This window comes from Lonchura striata, chromosome Z (assembly GCF_046129695.1).
Source record: "Lonchura striata isolate bLonStr1 chromosome Z, bLonStr1.mat, whole genome shotgun sequence".
Classification (NCBI taxonomy): Eukaryota; Metazoa; Chordata; class Aves; order Passeriformes; family Estrildidae; genus Lonchura; species Lonchura striata.
This window is the reverse complement of record NC_134642.1, coordinates 26,398,508-26,418,646: the sequence shown is the minus strand read 5'-3', so window position 1 is coordinate 26,418,646 and position 20,139 is coordinate 26,398,508. Positions and strand designations below refer to the sequence as shown.

General features: G+C 37.7%; 1 protein-coding gene across 1 annotated transcript in view; it reads left to right on the top strand.

Annotated features, from left to right (window-relative positions):
• Positions 1–20,139, top strand: part of SLC28A3 (solute carrier family 28 member 3) — a 39,068-nt gene that overhangs the window by 7,781 nt on the left and 11,148 nt on the right. Inside the window, exons 3-12 of the mRNA XM_077790353.1 lie at positions 3,706–3,794; positions 6,284–6,375; positions 7,771–7,960; positions 9,822–9,966; positions 11,261–11,374; positions 12,693–12,770; positions 17,155–17,235; positions 18,204–18,284; positions 19,261–19,386; positions 19,704–19,834. Of these exons, the coding sequence (XP_077646479.1) occupies positions 3,706–3,794; positions 6,284–6,375; positions 7,771–7,960; positions 9,822–9,966; positions 11,261–11,374; positions 12,693–12,770; positions 17,155–17,235; positions 18,204–18,284; positions 19,261–19,386; positions 19,704–19,834 (1,127 nt within the window). The remainder of the gene's footprint in view (positions 1–3,705; positions 3,795–6,283; positions 6,376–7,770; positions 7,961–9,821; positions 9,967–11,260; positions 11,375–12,692; positions 12,771–17,154; positions 17,236–18,203; positions 18,285–19,260; positions 19,387–19,703; positions 19,835–20,139) is intronic.

Genomic DNA, 20,139 nt, shown 5'->3' with positions numbered 1-20,139 from the left:
AATTATATGTGTAGGGTTCAGAAAAAATGTATTCCAATGTCATAATGGTTTCATACAAGATACAAAAGAGGCATCAGAAATGGTAACCAGAGGGAAGACTGGACAAGGAGTTGCCCTAATAGCATTTTCTCATGAGAAAGTGAAAAAAGAGAATCTGTAATCATTTGTTTTAGAGATACAATCTTTCAGTCAGACAAAGAATTCATAATACCAAATGTCTAATAATAAATTCATATTTAATTATTAAATAAACATTCTAAATAGGGAAAATTTCAGACAAACACAAACTTGAGGCAACAGTGTAAAACTGACCAGAGAAGAAGAGAGCACAATGCAGATTATTGTAATAATAAGCACATTGATTTTGTCTTCTTTTGACTGCATGTTTGTTTAAGCCCAGATACTGAGTATCCCACTATGAAAACATGAGAGTCAGGTTAAAAAAATCCACAGGTATTTCACCCTTGTTAGGCATTAATATTTTCACATCCTCACTCCAGAAATAACTTGCTGCTCTAAAAATTCTATTCTGTTGTAATCATATCTACTTGCCAAGTTTGGTAATGGTACTCAAAGCATCATATATTTCTAATACTTGATGCAGTGGGTACTCATTTCTATCTTCTGTTGCTTTCTTGAATATGATCAGAGGCAACAAAGACATGGTGCAAAGTAATGTCTCTGCTCTCGGAGTTGAATTAATAACAGATGTACAGTGATGGAAAGGATCACTTAGACTATTCTGATAAGCACTCCTGGGAACTAGACTGGAATCTGAGATCCTAGGAGAGAGAGGTGGTAGATGATGTCTATACTTCAATCTTCAAAAAAGCTGGCAAAAAGGAAATTGTTAAAACAAAACAAAAAAACTCAAAAAGGATTTTCAGAACTGATTGAAACTGCAGAAAATTGGAGAAAAGTACTGACATGCATGAAAGATTTATTTTTATCAGAGAAACCAATTTCCCCACTGAAAAAGTTCATCTGAAATCATTCTGCCACTACTTGGTGCAAAAATATCAGAGGTGGGTATATTTGCACCAACAATTTCTCTGTCACACTGTGAGAGAGGCATAAGAATTTATTTTGAAGATCTTTACAGTATGGACTTAGCAGTGTCTCCCTTTGCTGGCAGAAGTCCATATCCTTCACACAACCCTTAGGTAACTCTCAGCAATGGCCAACACTCCCCACAAACCAAACCATAGTATCATGGTATCATGTTTGGCCATGAAAAAAATAAAAGGGGTTTGCATCCATTCTGCAATTTCCTTTTGTATCTACACATTCACAGAAAGTTGTCTTTGATTTCAGATTTTCTCACATTTTAATGTCATTGTAGGAAGCATTTGTGACAATGGAAGAGTGATATAGTAATATTCTAAGCATATGAAATACATTGTGAACAATGTGAAAATATGTAGATTGATGCTTTTGTAACTGACATACTCAAAAGAAAAAAACAGCTTATATTCTCAAGATAAACCATATACTTCAAAAATTCTTATACTTCAAAAATCCATATACTTCAAAAAGGGCCAGAGTTCAGGCTGTGGGTGATCTAGGCACAGGGAGTATATGGAAACATAGGGAAAAGAGATAGGAGAGCATGACCTGGCCTAAGCAGTGCATGAAGTGGTGGCAGTGGGAATGATGTTGGGAATGAAAGCAAAATCCGTAGGACATGAGCTTTAAGCTGTGACCAGGAGAGTCGACACAGTGCCAAAGGGAGTGTAGCTGCCTGCAAATGTTAAAGCACGGCACTTCCACCTGGGGGGCTAGGGCTCTCCTGATTTTATAATGTAGGTTAAAAAATCTGTAAGAAGCACTGGTATGCAATATATTCCAAAATTAGGCTCAGGAATAAATGATAATTACATATCATTTATGAGCACTCAGTGTCCCTCAGATAAGAAGCCTAGCTTGTACAGCCATTGAAAAGAGTACTGCCAGCTATCAAAAGTAATAGTAATATAGCAGGCATTTTCCAGTTTTGCTTTATTTCACAACCAAGACCAGAGGCAAAGAAATTGAGTTTAGTGACGATGTAGTCATATTTTGCAGTGCTGCTCCATAGAGCTGCACAGCACCCTGCTCCAAAAACTACAGCCAAGAGGACCAACAGACTCCTGCTGGTATTAACGCTGAGCTTTCTGTAGGAGAGGAAACAGCAGCTTCCAGGTATATACTCCTCTGGTCTCACCATGTGTTAGTTTTGCCTTTGAGATCATTAAAGCCTGAAGATACTTGACAGGCTGAGAGAAATGTGGCTGGTCCACTGGGAGAAGAGAAGCTTCAGGATCTTTCAGCACTTAAAGGGGGCTTACAAAAAAAAAAAGGAAGAGGTACTTTTTATAGGTGCATGTAGTCATAGGATATGGGGTACTGGATTTAAATGGAAAAAGGGTAGGTTTGGATCAGATATCATGAAAAAAAGTTTTTACTGTGAGGATGATGAGACCCTGGAATAATTTGCTCAGAGAAGTTGTGGATGCCCCTGAAGGTCTTCAAAGTCAAACTGGGTGAGGCTTTGAGAAACCTGGTATAGTGTGGAGTGTCCCTGCCCGTGGCAGGGGGTTGGAACTCTGATCTTTAATGATCTTTAAAGTCCCTTCTAACCCAGGCCATTGCACGGCTCTGTGGTTCAGGTCTCTGCCTGGCAACTAACTGAGAGCTCTCCAGGGCTTCTGGCAGCACCTGCAGCAGGACAGACAGACGGAATGCAGGAGCCAGGACAAGGTGTGTGGTGGGCCTTGTTTCCCACAGCAGACTGGGGAATTGACTTAACATAAACAAAAGTGACAGAATAACAAAGGGTAAAGTCACCTGTAGATTGTCACTGCTGGAAAGGCGGCTGAGCACTGTGGGCCGCCGGCCAGGCCGGGGCTGCCATCGGGGCTGCCATCGCCCTGGCCATGGCCGACAGCCCAGGGCAGTCAGGCGGGCGCAGCTCAGAGGGAGAGCGCGGCGCCGCAGCAGGATCGCTGCTCTCCGAACACAGGGCCCTGGCCACCCTGCGGGCCCCACCAGCAGCATGGAGGTAAGAAGCCATGGGACAAACTCCTTCCTTGTGCCCCACCAGGATGGGATGGAGGCATGATAGCCCCCATGGGTGCTCTGAGCAGCTTCGAGGGGCCGTGCCCTTCTTGGCCGCCTCAAGGTGGTCCTCACACAGGGTGCAAGGCAGCCTGTAGTTATACAAAAGCTTTAACACTGCCACGCTTATGTGGACTCTGGCAACAATTTTTCTTCAGAATAAAATTGTTGGCTTAGTTAAATTTTTAAAACACTGAGCCTCGCCCAGTTTAACCAGACTCCATATACAAAAGTTCCATCATATTGAAGTTCTCAAAGAGACAGCAACAAAACCTGGGCGTGTCTATAGGAGGTGCTGGCTAATTCACAGCCTGCCTTTTCCAACTGTGCAGTAGTACTACCTATGAGGTCCTGCCCTCTTCAGCTCTGAGTAATGCTGGTATTTTCCTCCCCTGTATTTCCCTTTTGAAAGTGGTGTGAATGACTTGGGAAACTCCTCAGCTGGTCTAAATACTGATCACAGATTTGGTGGCAGATGGGAGAGCCATGAATGAGTGCAGACAGGAAATTCTAGAGACTGCTTCAGCCAGCTGCCAGTGAGGATGGTTTTTTGCTTTACCTAAGAAACATAAACCCCTCTGACAACCTTGGCACTCATCTGCTTTCCAGGGGGATGAATACATCAATATTGAGAGTGATCTGCATGAAAACAAACACACCTCCATAGATGAAGATCATGAGCAACCACGCCTGAAAGGGTAATGTGTTTTTTGCATGAATAAGTCTTCTACTCCATCCTGGCCTAAGAAAAAAGCTGCCAGTGTTTATGCTTCTGGAGTGACAGCACTAAATTTCACTGCCATACCCCTGTGCTACACAGACCTTTGTATTGCTCAGCAATTTTTGTGATACAAAAACACAACTTGTTTAAAAGTATTGTACCTTATAAATGACATCTGTGATTGGTGAACTATCCTTTTAAAGCCTTGCCAATTAAAGAAGCATTTTTTTTTCCTGATACAATAACTTCTTTTCCAATATTTCCAGAGCAGTGTTTTTTACACAGAGATCTTAAAGAGTAGTCTCTTTCAGGAAGTTGAAGATTCACTATTATCTTTCAGTTTGCATAGCTCCAGCACAAGGTAAGAATAGAATAGCTGTGAAAAAAAGGCATTTTGACACAACAAAAGTTTTACTTTGTGTTTGCTCTACTTCCAAGAGATCACAGAGTGAAAACACACATCCACATTTTACTTGAGGATTAGGTATTTTTTGTGAAAACTGCAAACCTTGCTTAAGGCATTAAAAAAGTTAAGACACAATACATAAAATCATACTAAGTGCTCATATGTGTCACTGATTTCTTTCAACAGATAGCACTGAGTAGTCAGAGTCTAAGGCACAGCCCTTTTGAAAGATCAGCCTATTGATAACACAGATTCACTGCAAGTGCAAGGTTTTAACATTCCCTTCTTAAGTACATGCACAAATGAAAAATTATTTGAGTTACAAAATGCAAGCAAGAATAGTTTTGACATACATAAATATTTTACATTAATGTGCTTAAGTGAGATCTGTTTTTTTAACATCTTCTGTTATATTTCAAGCCTATAAGATCAGCTTTTAGAAAATAATGTTTCCTTATTAAATTAACCATATTTCATAAGAAGCATTTTTCTCTGCCACCTTTCAGAACAGAGCTGCATATTTATGACCTATGTGCTTAAATATTTAAGATATTCTGGTACCAAAGTCATAATAGCCTAAATTAATAAAATAAAAAGGAGATAGAGATGTTAGATAAAAGAAGAAATTACAAGAAATATGAAAGTAATAATTTTAAATCCCAAAGGGCTCATAAGTAGCAGTAACAGTATTTTTTTTCCTTTTCTTGGTTGAACCATAAATTTGATAAAGTAACTGCCTTTTCCATCTATTTGTCTCTCATTTCTCCTTTTTTCTTTCCCTGTTGTATCTAATCTTTCTGCTGAGGTTGGATAGATAACCTAATGTTCTTACAAGTTAGAAAAAAAAAAAGTACTATGATTTGTGAAGCAACAGGAATTCCCAGAACTGAAACTGAAGTATCAAAAGCAATCAAGATTTCTCTGAGAACCTATTACTCTTTGTACTTGCAAAAGGAGTGTGCTCTTGCTCTGTTATTCAGTGTGCTGATATAATTTAAATTAATATTTCTTGTTTCTCTCAAATTCATTTTAAATTAATTGAATTTTTTGAGTGCAGAAAAGAAGGGTATTCATGCTGGATACATGCATCTAACTCCAGCTGCATTTAGTTTCCAAACAAGTACAGTCTGGATAATTAGCATCTCTAAATATAACATTGCCTTTACAGATTGGGAATGCACGAAAGTGCTTCAGAGATGTGCCTTGCTAAAGCAGGGCCTCTCAGATGACAAAAACATAGCTGTAATTTTTTTCCAGCTTGCACAAATGAAGGTGTTTTTTTAGCCACTGCTTCTGTAATTGATATATGTCCACATCATCAGCATATTTAACACTGGAAATCTCTGTTGAATTAACTCCCTTAACTGCTATTTCCCTAAATTTCGACCTCCTCCATGAAATCATGCTGTTACCTTTAGTAAGGAAAACAAAGAAAGTGAAATATGTTATAATTGGAAGAACTGATACTACAGCATGACATTAAAATATAACAAACTATTTTAACTTCTAAGAGATGATGAGATTAAAAGTTAATAATAACAAACAAATTTTAAAAATCCAGAAATATCTATGCTCACTGTAATGAGGTTTTTGATTGGTATTGGTTATTTTACACACACAAATGCAGCCTTAGGCCTTTACAATTACAGCAATACTACTATTCCACATATAATGGTGGGCTGCCTGTATTAATAGACTTTGTGGGTCTAGTAATGGACACTGAATCTCTTAACTACTTACTGAGTTTGCACTACCCCTGTTAACAAATCTCTTCACAGAAGAGGTGTACTTCAGAGGGTAGCAGAACTGTTCTGCTGACTTTGGCCCATTGTGTAGATGACAGATTGACCCATCAGATATCTGCCATATTTTCTTTTTCACCCATCCAACATCAACCCAAAGAAGTCCCTCTCAAAAGGCACTTTATATTGTGACTTTGAGATCCAAATATAATCCTCTCCAAGTTCAATGAATTTCAGCTGAGAAATTCTGATAATTTTAACACAATTTTCTTCTACAAAAGCTTACATTTCTATTCTTTGTTGATCTTTTTTTCCTAGGCATTTAGAAATAAGGTATGATGAAGTCTGTGAATTTTGCAAGAAACATAAAACCAAAATTCATTGTGTGATCTATGGAATTTTAATAACAGGTACAGTATATTACATCCAGAATTGCTGAAGCCTTATTTATTTACCTGTATGAGATTATAGGCTGTGCTGCCTTTGTCTGGCATAAAAATTCTTGACTCTCTTTAATGATGTATTTCAAAGTAGTTAAGAATTTAGTCCCAGAGAAAATTCCAGATTGCAAAACTTCCACTCATTCCCAAATATAACAAAAGCACAAATCTTGCTAAACTGCTTCTCCAGCATATTTAAAGTCTGACTAGCAATTACACTTGTGATAACAGCATAGTTCAGTATTTGTGTCTACTCCATTACCAGCTGACTCCAAAACTGCAGCTTCAATACCTTGTCCAAGACCATGAAATCACTTTATAAACTGTCAGGCACCAAACTGGACTGAACTTAAGTCATCAGGCTGGAAATTAAAGTTTTCTTTGCTGACCCATATCACTCAATATTTACTGCAATTTTTCTGGAATAAATGGTCTTATTACAGTATACACTGCAAAATCATTCAGATATTCTTCTTTCTCCCTTTCCTAATTAGCCAGTAGGTTGGTTTGTTTCCTTCTACTTCACCAAGTTTGTTTTTGAGATCTTCCTACTTGAACACTGGGAACACAGAGACTTGAAATATATCTATGAGACAGTACACCGGGAGGTAGTTATAAAAGTGTTGCTTGCATGCTGAGTATCCTGCCCTCATAACTCATTTTGTCTTGCTTTATCATAGTACAGACATATTCTGGCTCAAGAAAGTGAGTGAGTTCTAAGAATAAGTCACGATTTCATACATTAATTCCATAAAAAGCAACTTGTATTACAAAAATCAGTAGTCCTTCTTTTTTGACACAGGCAAAATCCAGTAATTCTTTACAAGAACTGGATTTTTTTTTGGCCAGCATTTATCTGCAGTGAACCTGTCAAATAAATAACTTCATAGCTATTTTATGAAATAAATTAATTTTAAGCTTCACAATTACTTAAGGTCATCAAATCAGTCAACTGACATGTTTATAAGAGTTTGTTTCTAGTTTTATTGGATAAACTCATCCTCTTTTGAAAAACAGAGCACAACTCATGCTCTTAATTCATACCTTTTACACAGGAAAAAGAAGTTCTTGTAGATGGGTTTAATTTTTCTGGGTTTAATTAAGATGTTTCATATGAATTTACCTTGGCAAAAGCATATAATCTGCTTTGACAGAATGAGAGCCACCTTTCATATCAGTAAGTATATCATAAGTAACAAAACTATCCAAAAAAGCCAGATTTTTCAGTATTTAGGCTGAGAGTCAGAAAAGTACCGAAAAGATAAACACAGGCCTGACTTTGATCATCTCTTATAAATTTAAAATTTGATCTTGTTTTTAAAAAGACCAACCTAACTGACATGTATATCCTTGTTTCTGTGACAGCATACTTGGCAGTAGTTATTGCAGCCTGCAGTTTGAATTTTCAGAGAGCTTTGCCGCTCTTTGTCATCACTATCCTAGCCATCTTCTTCATCTGCTGGGATTTTTTAATATCTAAATATGAAGACAGAATTTCTGCATTCTTTTCCCCTGGAGACCGATGTCTGAGAAAACAATGGTTTTGGCTGAAATGGTAAATACTAATCCCTTTCTATTTATATTGAAGGACAATGCATTAGTCAAGTTACCCCTATGATTTTATTTCAGCTTACTTCCCCATAAGATCAGGGAGATGGGTCAATCACACGTATCTCAATAAAATCACAGACTAATTAAATCTTTACCAGGAAATATGAGAAGCACATTCAGGATTTCAATGCAGTAGCTAAGGATCAAAAGACTTGGAAGAAAGCATAGAAAAATACCACAAATTGATGTGGGAAAATTTTATGGCTTAAAGAGAATATGTTCACAAAAGTTTATGTGTATTGTAGCCTTTTTCATTCATTCTGAAAACCAGAAAGTTCTTCACTATTCAGAGAACTGTTAGATCATAAGAACCTTAACTTTAACACTTGAAAACTGCTAAAGTATATTATCTAGACACTTTTTCCACATATCTCCCTAGCAATTTTTACTTGACCTTCAGGAATAAAAACATGCCAGCCAGATTTAATGTCATAATAAGGTTGTATAACCTTAATTTGGGATAGTAGACATTAATCTGGTAGATAAATAGTAGATAATTAGATCTGTCAGACACTTATTTCAAGTATTCCTGAGCAGTGATTGGGGATCGTGAAGTTATCCCTGGCAAAATAGGGAGAAAAAAGAGTCTTGTAGACCAAATAAAAAACAAACGAAATATCATTAAAAAGGAAGACAAAATTGGCCAGCTATCATCTATTCCAGCTAGGTCACCTACTAGCTGAGAGAGAGTTTCAAGGTGTGTGGGATAATATCCCAGATTATTCTTAAGATTTAGAAATGGCTTTACTAAGAAAGGTTTTATAAAGATTGTGGTCCTTCTGCTCAGGAGCCACATTGGAGAGCAGACACACAGAGGCATTTCCATTAGATGATCTGGCAGCCTCTCTGGGAGAAGGAGCAAAAGGAACAGGAGAGCTCTGATGAGCAGATGGAACAAGTCAGGGGCAGTAAGTGCTATATTACCTGGCCTGCAATCCTTAAATCGTACACATCACACATTAGGTGTTTAACTGTTTTCTTACAAGAGACAGAAAGTCTCTCAGGTGTAGAGAGGGTTACTCAGCATTGTGATGGCCAAGCCATTTTGTGGAGTTTGTCTGCAATATTTTTAATCTCCAGCTCAAAATCAAATTGACGTATCTAGGTACCACTGAAATCAGTAAAACCTTCTGTTAGACAGAACTAGCATTAAAGACTTGGGACAGTATTTGTTTTCTCTCTGTATATGGGGTGATGTATTTTGTTGCCTTCCAGGCTGTTGTTTCAATAATTACCTTCAATAAATAAGCTTAACATTGTTCTGATAGCAGGGACCATAGAAACACTGAAACACAGATATACATGTAATTGTTTCTGAGATAGCTGAACCGACTACAAATGGTTACAAAGAAATTAGCTGTTTATCGGCTGCTCCTTAGTAGAGTGTGCTTTGTAGGCCCACCAGCTAAACAGCACAGCGCAAATCATAAATATCGCAGCCTTTCTTGCCCAGAACTAAAGATTCAATAAAGGAAAGGAAGGGAAAGAAAAAACAGATTAAAGGAAAGGAAGATACCACATTTAATATAATAGAAATAGCACCCAGACAAGAGTCACTCATTATTTTTTTTTGGGTTTCCTCCCATACACTGGCTTGGAGGGCATTTCTTCCAGATGCCACCAAGTGATGTTGCCAGAGGCGCATTAACAAAGGCAGGTTCCTGGTTGTGTAGAGCTACAGGTTTCAGTGTAATACATTGTACAAAGAGTTTATTCGCAGAGATGTAAATGTTTTGGGTATGGGAAGGGAAAGGAATATCCCAAACATCTTTTCCAGGCTATTGTGATGTTTTTTTATTTCCTAGGGTGTTGTATGCAGCTCTTATTATAATGATCATCTGCTGGCTCATCTTCGACACAACAAAACGAGGATCCCGTCAGCTAATCTCTTTTGGTGGACTTGTGATGTACATTGTCTTGATGCTTCTCTTTTCCAAATATCCAACCCAAGTGAGTATTTATTCCATTATACATCTTTTGGTATTTTTAAAATTCTGTGTCTAAAAAGTTATTCCCCTTCCCTAGGACCAAGTCTAGTAAGAGTAACAAAATGACACCAAGCACTATTTAATTTCTGAAGAAAGTAATTTTGCATGTGGCTGTACCAACACCTGTCTCTCACTGTTTGGGAAGCTGCTGCCTTCTGTTCCAGCCCTGATACAGTTCAAGCTGAGATAGGCCTTCCCCATGCTTTCACCCACAGGAGCCTCACTATAGTCCTCACCACATCACAGTCACTTATTTGAGGACATTGTCATCACATCAGTACAAATTACCTGGAACCAGAGATATGATAGACTTTTGTAACTCTTAACCCTCATAAGTTTGTTTTCCCCTGAAAATTCAGCAGCTGGGGCTGAGCTGATGTCCTCACATTATTCTCACCCACTCCCATAGGTTCAAAAATGTAATTTATTTTACTTTTCCATTAGAAATATCCACTCTGTTTTGCTGTGGTATTACAAAGGCCCTCGTTCAGCCACCACAGTTACCACTTCAGCTTTTGCTCCTGTTTGCATGCCTCATATACCTCTGCATCCTTTCATTAATCATACATCCATTGTCCAGGTCATCAAGTTTTCCTAATAATTTTCATTACTTCCATAAGTGCTGAGACTTTCTCAACAGGTGAAGTCCTGTCAGCAAGGACTAATGAACTTGCCCTATCCTTTGCAACTGCTGCTGTCTCCAAATGAGGTGAAAACTCACACTCCAAATATTTTATGCTCTCCCATGAGTCCTCATTACACCTATTTGGTTTATGTTATTCAAATATGACCTGATTAAATTAGAGAATGCCATCTCATCTCTTGTTTTGTAAGTGATTTGATTCAATTTTCATAAACAAATTTTCAGAAATAAAGATGTTTCCTGAGGCAGCAGAACAGGAATCATCAGTGTAGTGAAGGGAAACTCATCACAGGCAGCAGCAGTTTCTCCTGTGATTTTATATTATGATTTTTTTTTTTATTTTGTGATATATGATAAATCACAGTATAAAACTGAGCAGTTCTCAAGTATCAAAAGTCTTTAAAGCTAGGGGATTTAAAAATAGTTGAAATTACCCAAGGACAAACCCTGTAGCAAAATCTCCTTATGTTCTGTCCCCTAAAACCTGTTTTGGCAGCTGTTCCCATTCTGCAGTATAGTCAGACTATCTCTTTACATTATTTAAACAAACATCCAAGGTAAACTATTATTTACTTAAACAACAAGCAGTTTCTTTATTTTTCTCTCTATCTAGGTTGCTTGGAGACCAGTATTTTCAGGAATAGGAATGCAGTTTATTCTTGGTATTCTTATTCTGAGGACCAAAGTGGGTTTTGATGTATTTAACTGGCTAGGCATTCAGATCCAGGTAAGCTATTGAGCAAAACCCTTACTTGTTTAATATAATTTTCTGTCTTGGGAGTCTTACATTATACAAACAAGCTGTTCAAGGATCCATTTGTCCCTTGTTTTTTTCTTCTCTTGAGATTATCAGAAAGGTAATTGACTTCCTGAGATCAACCTTCACTTTTTTTTTGTTTACTTAATACAATGGCCTGAGTAATACCATTTATTAATGGCTTTACCATCATTGGGCTACAGTTTTAAATTGGCATTCTTGACACACAAATTTATCTTGTGTCAGGGCACTGAGGAGCTCTTAGAAATGGCTCAAATCATCCTTGCAATAAACACAGTATGCTGAAAAGCCTTGAGATTTAGGTCACAGCCCTAATTATCTTCAAAGCAGCAACATTCCTGGTGTCAGTGACATTTCATAGTACTCATAAGAAATTAATTCAGCTACATACAGGAGTCAAAATCCAGATCTGCATGCTGGAAAGGATCTCTAGAAATTGGATGGGATCTATCCACAGTTATCCCTGCAGACACAAAGTTTTTTAAAAGTCAGTTACTGTAAAGTAAGGAATAAGCAATATCCAAAATACACACTAGAGAGTACCCACTGAAGAACATTCAGACTTTTCACCTCAGGGATACTATTCTGACAGCTGTTCTTCACAGGTAATTAAGGACATGTAAAACCAGACAGAGCAGAATGTACTGTCTCTGTGCAGGAGCAAAGGCACATATCTGATGTCTGTCTAATCTGCAGGCAGTGGGAGTCATCTGGATTTTGTCATCAGGTTCTCAGTCTCTGAGTGGAACAGGTCTGGTGCCCCCTTTTGCTAGCTTCATGTTTTCAAGTCTTACAGTCTATCCTGTCAGAACTAACTACTGTCGCTATTACAAACTGCGTTTTAACTCCATTTTAAACTGTATCAGTAATGCATATATTTGCATCAGAAGTATAAAAATGCACTGGATCAAAATTTAAAAGTAGAAGATTCCCTCAGACTAGCTCTTGGCTGCACCTTTCAAAACTCATTACTTCAGCTGTCAAATCTCCATTTTAATGGAGCATGGAATTGCACCACAGCATTGAAATTAAGAAGTAAATGTTTTTTTCAGTGTAGCTTATGGCCTCTATTGTGTCTGGTACTCAGCAGAGCACAGCAGATACCTTCAGTTCAGCCAAATACAGTCAGCAAGGCTTGGACCCCTACAAATCAGAGCCCAAGCTTCTTGGACCTCACCATATTTCTGCAAGACAACTAGCAGTATTCTGTTGGGTTTTGGCAGGTACCCAGAGTTTATGGCTATTTTACTTTGCTTTCTGTCCCCAGACTTTTCTGGAGTACTCTGATGCAGGTGCCAAGTTTGTGTTTGGTGACAAATACACAGATCATTTCTTTGCTTTTAAGGTAAGATGGTTGTTATACGCTGTATGTGGCAGATAAACAATAGCAATTGGAACAGTATAGCTAGGAAATAAATTGTGTAGCTTGTGATACCTATCTAGTCACCAGAGAAATCAACAGGTAAACTCTTCCTTATTATGTGATATTTTGAATAGAAAATGTGGGAACACTTTCATTCACTGCCAAACACTGAGTCAGATTGCACTTATTTAGTCCAATTATAACAACATATATTGCATGTAGACAGAATTTTGGAATAGGTTAAAAGGCTCATACCTGGACACTGAGAGAAATATTACCTCCTTCTATCTTCCCCACCTCTCCATGACAAAAGTGCTCTGCCATGCTATGCTGTTGTGCCCTTAAGTGCTGTACAGACCACTTCGTCATAGACTTTCCCCCTGAAGAAGTGGAGGGTCTAGATGTGTATTTATTTATGCCTGGGGGAAGAGCTAGAAGCTGCATCAGTAAGAGGAATTACATTGCATTAGTAAGATCACAGGGAAATTTCCTATCTCTGTCTTAAGAGAGCTTTTTGGGAAACAGCTGGAATACAGTTTATCTGCTCTGTGCTCTCTAATCTGCACCAACATCTTTTGTGGTTTTGCTCTGAGAAGTAGCTCATGCCACAATGCCTGCTTAGGCTGGAATCAAGAACATGCAAACCAACCCAAATAACAAGTAAACCTCAAACAAATATGAGAAATGTACTAGGACTTAACTTGGAGACTATTCTTTTGGTATTTCAGATATCTGACCGTGAGCTTACATGCCTTTTCTCTTATTTTTTTCTTGAGCTGATATTCCAAACTAGATGTTCTGCAAACTTAGCTCTTTCATTACTTGAGAGAGAAAGCGCTATGTGTGCTAGCCTGCTACTAAGGCCAGTAAGAACACCTTAGAAAGGAAAAAATTAAGGCATTTCATCAATAAATATGAATTAGATTTTAAGAGCAGTTCTTTTGTACCTTTTGTTTCCCTTTCCAGGCTCATCCTACCTTTACTTTGGAAGGTATTTACTTTACTTATTTGAGCAGTCAAATAACAATTTTGATTCTCAACTACATATTTTAGGAATAAATTTTTTTAATTCCCACCTCCCCCCATGTAATTTTTCTCATGTTTTTTGGCAATGCTTTATGAATATAATTCCTTCAAGGTGGTTCTGAGTCCTCACCAATGATACAAAATACTTTGCATACTAAAGCCATAACTAGGGACTAGACAGCCAAAAGTTTGCTTCTGTGTAGGCAAACATGCATCAGTCTTATCCTATGGTTCAAGCCAGCAAAACCATGGAATTTCTAGATGATAAGAGGAACAAGTAGATTGCTCTCATATTGAAAAACAAGAAAACCAGTTGGTTTTCAGAGGTGCATATATATAGGAATATATACATATATATATATGGTAAATAGAATTGCAGACAAGTGTACAGCAATATCAAAACATGCTCCATCTGCTCCTCCTCTAGACAGGGAATTCCCTCTTCCAACAACAGTGACAACCAGCCTGTTCTCCCTTGAAACACTTGCCATTTATTTAGACATTAAGTTGGTCCAACGTGCTTTTTTTTGTCTTTCAGACATTTTATGGGGTTTGAATGTTGTAATGAGCTCTTCAAATCTTGCCCCAAGATATTCCAAAGTATTTTCCAAAAGACAATGCCTAGCTCCTGAGAGATAAGCCAAGGGACAGGATATGTCTGTCAGATCCAGTTGTATCCATACTGCATCCTTGGCAATATGCAGGGACATATCAGTTTTCTGCCAGGTGAAGTGGACATCCCATTTGTGCATATGCACACTTGTATATGTTCTGACCAGTTCTATCAGTCCCACAGTGTCTTTGAGCACACGGTTCTGGAAGCACTAGTTAGTAAAAAATGCACATACTTGCATGCATAAACCAGTTTATTTAAAATATGTATTTGTGCAGGCAGATGCAGAGTTTCAGACTTCTGAAAAAAAACCACTTGCCCATATAAATAAGCACTTCCAAGTACTTAAGTAGATGGAAAAGACCTTTTAGTATTAAGTCTTCTATCCTGTTGACTATGAAAGACAAAATTTGCTTTGAGCAAGGAAGAAACTAGACTTCTGTTAAATCTGTAGCTTCTTTTTTACACCAGGAGAACTATGGCTCCCTGAGAAAAGCTTTGCTTTGAAGGTCAAACTTTAGGAGTGTAAGAAAAAGCAGGTTGTTTCTTAAACATCAATGCAACTTCTGTAAAGGAAAATAGGGAAAAAGTTAAATATCAAGCCACAAATTGGAGGGGAGTTGAGAGCAGCCAACAGTTTTAATTTCCTACTCTGTATGGTAATAACAAAAGAAAAGGCAGGGGAGAAAGGTAATAATTTTACTAAACTAAACTGTCTGCTGTTACTGCATGGCAAACTATCCCTGCAGAATTGCAAAAAGAATCAAGGAACCAAGATAGAGAAATAGCATTATATTAATTTATTAAACAGCACAACAATATTGGTTAATTGCACTCTGTCCTTTCAGTGAAAGGTTCTGATCATCAAAATTGAGTTTCTAAATGTTTATCAAAATTGTTTACAGTACCAACTCTGCTCTAGAAAGGCATAGAGTCTATATACTGAAAAGATCTGAACTAACAAAGTGGTTTGTTGTTTTTCATTTTGTTACTTACGTTGTTTTTCATTCAGTTCTGTTTTTTTTTTATAAATAATTATGTCATTAGTGAACACACATGAAAGCTTCTTAGTCTTCATAGTTGTGGGAAACTGACTGTGGACCCTGTGGGCTGGTAACTGGGGATGCATTTAGAGGAAACAGGGATTATATTCACATTTTAACAGGAGTTATAATGCAGGGTAAATCACAATTACTGCTTTCTGGATGGAATATGGTTGGTGATGACTTGAAACCTTTCCAGAATGATTCTCCATCACCTGTTAAGGGGAATAGAATGGAGAGTGGAGCAGAGTTGAGGCACCACAGCCAGACACTGTGGAAATCCTTGCAGGGATGGGAACTTGGTGGTAGTTTGTAGCTGATAAACCACACACCAGCTGATAAACAGCATACCAGGCAGGGAAAGAGGGTAAGATGTTCCACTGGTGAGCCAGCAACTGTGGCAAAATCCCTCTCCTTCAACAAACTTGCTTCATTAAAACCTAATAATAAAATTAATGTACACCTTCATGTCAAAGTTACCCACTCCTGATGTATGAACACACATATGAATGCTCTCTACATTCTTTTTGACTGTATTTTTAAAAGCAAAGGGAAAGAATTTTATGCTAATCAGTGACAAAGATATGACTAGAGTCACTCAAACTCCAGATAAACATAAAGAAATAGAATATAAGTAAGTTGAGAATAGGGGAAAGTTAGGGAAAACTCCATCTTAACTGCTGGGCTCAGTCAATGTGCTGAACTTGTATTTTTCCCCATAGGGACACCTGTAAACCGGTAAGAACCAGGCTCTATGTCCTTTGAATACTTTTACTTGGGATTAGAGCCTGTCTCTGTATTCCTTTTACAGTCAGATACAATCAGCAACAATCTTCTAATCTTAACATGTCACAATTTTATATTAATAAGAGTGTTATTCCTTAAATTATTAGTGTGAATCCTTCATGGGTGCTGGCAGTTGGCAGCAGGTAATACACTCTAGTAAAGAGCAAGACCTGCTGAGAGGATTCCCTTGTGCTGGTGGTGTGTTTCTCCAAGACAGTCAAACCACTCTCCAATCCATCAGGACTGCTCAGTTAAGGGTCTCCATAATGGGATGCTGAAAGATTGATCAGCTGCTAGGGTCTTGGCTTTCCTTGGACACTGGCAGACAAATTATATGCTAAGGGGCATATAAATCTCTCACACTAAGAGTCTAGGAAGCCTCCCCTTTTCACATGATAGTGATACTGGTTTAGCTGTAACTAATCTGTCTGACTAATTTTGGACCTTTTGGGGGTGGATAGAAGTGGTGGTAGTGGTGTTCTGTGTATTTCACATACTTGAGAATCAAGTTATATTAGTTTTATTTAGGGTGAAAACCCAATCAGAGAGTGGTTTTAATAGCCCATCAGAGAGTGGGTTAGGCATTCATGCAATTCTTTTAAATTATGTTGAAAGAAAGTATTTTTCAGTATACACTGTAAGAGACCTATATTCACTTTTGGTATTTACTAAGTATATACCTTTAGAATAGATTCTTTTTAAAGCATGTAAATGTTTGAATTGACTTAAACATAACTATAAACTTATGTATATTATGCTAAGTGAAACATTTTCTAAACAATTGCAGTTGTATTAGAAAGCTATGTAGATAAATGAAAATTATTTAATTACACCATAAACAGGAAGGTCAGGAAGCAAACCACTGTAGAAGTTTTAATGATTTCTGTCTTCAAATCAGGTATTGCCAATTGTGGTTTTCTTCAGTACGGTTATGTCTATGCTTTACCATGTTGGATTCATGCAGTGGCTTGTTGGAAAGGTATGCATTTTTGCCAATTAGATGCTCATTTGGCTAGTGTGGAAAATGTTTTGAACACATGCATAGGAGCCATAGCCTGTAAATAGCTCCAAATGTTACTATTGCAAACTCTTGACTGGAATGTCTCAGTCTGGTTTCATTGCTTATGTCATATTAATTGTTCGATTTGCCTCGTTAGCTTTAAAAGTGTTCCCCAGATGCCATACGTGCTTAAATCTTCCTTTCTGCCCACCCTTCTCTCAGCCCTCAAAGTGCAGGATAGAGATTAAATCACAGAGTAGATTTATGCTAATCATTTCAGTAGCAATTACATACACCTTCTTATCACAGATACCCAGATAAGATCAAAGCATGTTCCTGACCTCACTCTCTAGGTGTTTATTTCTGTCAGCATCTATGTCAAGTGCTACTGTCTACTAATACAAGACCACGTCCACTTTCTGTTGTCTCTGTCCAATAAACCTGTCATGAGGGAAAAGATCTTCCTTTATGGTGTTAGTTAAACCTAATTTGAAGATATTCTTAAATGAAAAGTTCTTTGCCCTTTATATTCACAGGATCGTTATATAGGCACCATGAACATCACCTAGCTGACATTAGTGTGCTAAAATTGCAATGAGACATTTTTATCTTAGTCTAAGTTTGACAGTTTTTCTCTTCATATGATCCAAGTATTTTTGGACAAGAATGGAAGTAATGAGAACACATCAAAATATCTGTTTTGTTTAATTTAGTTTAACATTTTTATGCCCAGAAGGAGCCTGGAGTACTTTCATTTCTGTTAAATGACTTCTCTGTCTTATTTTAGTATGTACCAATTACATGAATACGCTATACATTTAAGCTGAAATCATTAACTGAGGAAGTACTGTAACATATCTCTGAACTCTTAGATTGATATGATTAACTCAAGAAGGGTATAGAACAGGCAGAACAAATTTTTGTCTTTTTTTTTTTAATCATTTTAGGTTGGTTGGATAATGCATGTCTTCATGGGAACAACTCCTGTTGAGTCTCTGGTAGCTGCGGGTAACATATTTGTGGGACAGGTGAGCTGGAGCACAGAAAAACATGCTAACATGTAACAATATTACAGAATTTAAGGAAATAATGCTGCTCATTGAACAGTTGTGTGTTAAAAAATTAATCTCTTTCAAAGATAGGATTCCACTACATCAAGTCTGATAATTTGTTTCCAAATCTGCAGTATGTTCATCGGCAGTATTGGCAGTGATGCACAGTGCAAAGGATTTGGAAAGCGATATATTTTCCCAACAGAAGGTTAAGCATAATGTAGATGATTGATCTCCCTGATAGACTACTCCAAAGCTTGAAGAAGTAACAATTCAGGGTTCTTTTTCAGTTGAGAAGGCAAGTGGTATGAAAAGATGGCACAAAAGTAGGGAAAGGCAGGAGAGAGAGAGATGCAGGGTTAGCAGTATAAGGCCTTATTCACAGAAAGAGTGGACAGCATCTAACAGACCACTTTAATGGGAAATGTATGAAACCCACATTTACAATATCTGTTCCAAGCTTAGAAGCAGTGTAGAAAGATCAAAAATTAACATCCAAGCCCAAATGCACTACTAGCATGATATTTAGCAATGCTGCATTACCACATCACACTGCTTCAAGATTTAGAGTGGTACCATTGCATGACACTGCCTCCAGGATGTGCTCGCACATATGCCAGAGGGGTGTGTTTCATTTGACTAACAGCTTTATTTGTGGGTCAGACCTGTAGCTGTCTCTAAGTCACTCAGAATTTCTTGACAGTTTCACTGTGCTCTTCAGGGAGACAGCAAACCAGCCAGAATTGTCTTCAGACATTCTCTTTCTTGGGATAAAAAAGCCCAGTGTATTGAAATTGGAGCACCTGCTAGCACTAGCATTAACTAGTCAAAGATACCTAAGAGAGTATGATGCAGACATTCATTTTCCTGCTCTTAATAAAAGAAATCCTTAAAAGAAATCTTTGGGCTTTTATTAGGGATTTCTTATTTGGTGCTTGTTTTTCACTTCCAGACAGAGTCTCCTCTCCTGGTACGGCCCTACTTACCATATATCACCAAATCTGAACTCCATGCAGTCATGACAGCAGGTTTCTCAACTATAGCTGGAAGTGTCTTAGGAGCATATATTTCTTTTGGGGTAAGACAGGGGAAAATAACTAGAAAATGTATAGTTTTTCTGAAATCTTTTAAGTATTTCACCCAGCTACAATGTTTTGAAAGTATCCCTCAATAATTCCCACTGTTTGTAGGGGGTTTTTTTGTCTCTGAAGGAATTAGCCACAAAAATCCCTGGTCTTCTAACAGCTCATTCTCTTAATTTCCTTATGAGTAATATGAACTTTTAATGACTCCTGTAGAAAAATCATACAAACAACTGAAAAAATTAATTGCATTCCTACATGTTTGTGTGTAATATGGTTATCATAGAGTACATTCTGTCACCTGGAATTCTAGGTTTCCTCCTCCCACCTGCTGACTGCTTCCGTTATGTCAGCACCAGCATCATTAGCTGCCTCCAAATTATTCTGGCCTGAAACTGAAAAGCCTCTGGTAACTCTGAGGAGTGGCGTACAAATGGCAAAAGGGTAAGCTGATGTAGGTACTAGTTAATACTACTGCAAAAATGAAGTCTGGAAAATAACTCCTCATACATAAATTTTAGGGTGATTACGTGGTAGGTGTGCAGGCAATAAATTACAGACTAAACACTGCAAATGGTTAATTTATAAAGTCAGGTTAATGTGCCCCATTACAATCTAACACATGCCAAACACCTGGGCCAAGCTATAAACTCTCCAAAGAAAGAGGGAAGTGTCTACCTGAGGTGACCTGCCAGGAGACTTTCCCATTTGTAATGTTGCTGCTTTTTTCTGAAATGAATCTGCAAATG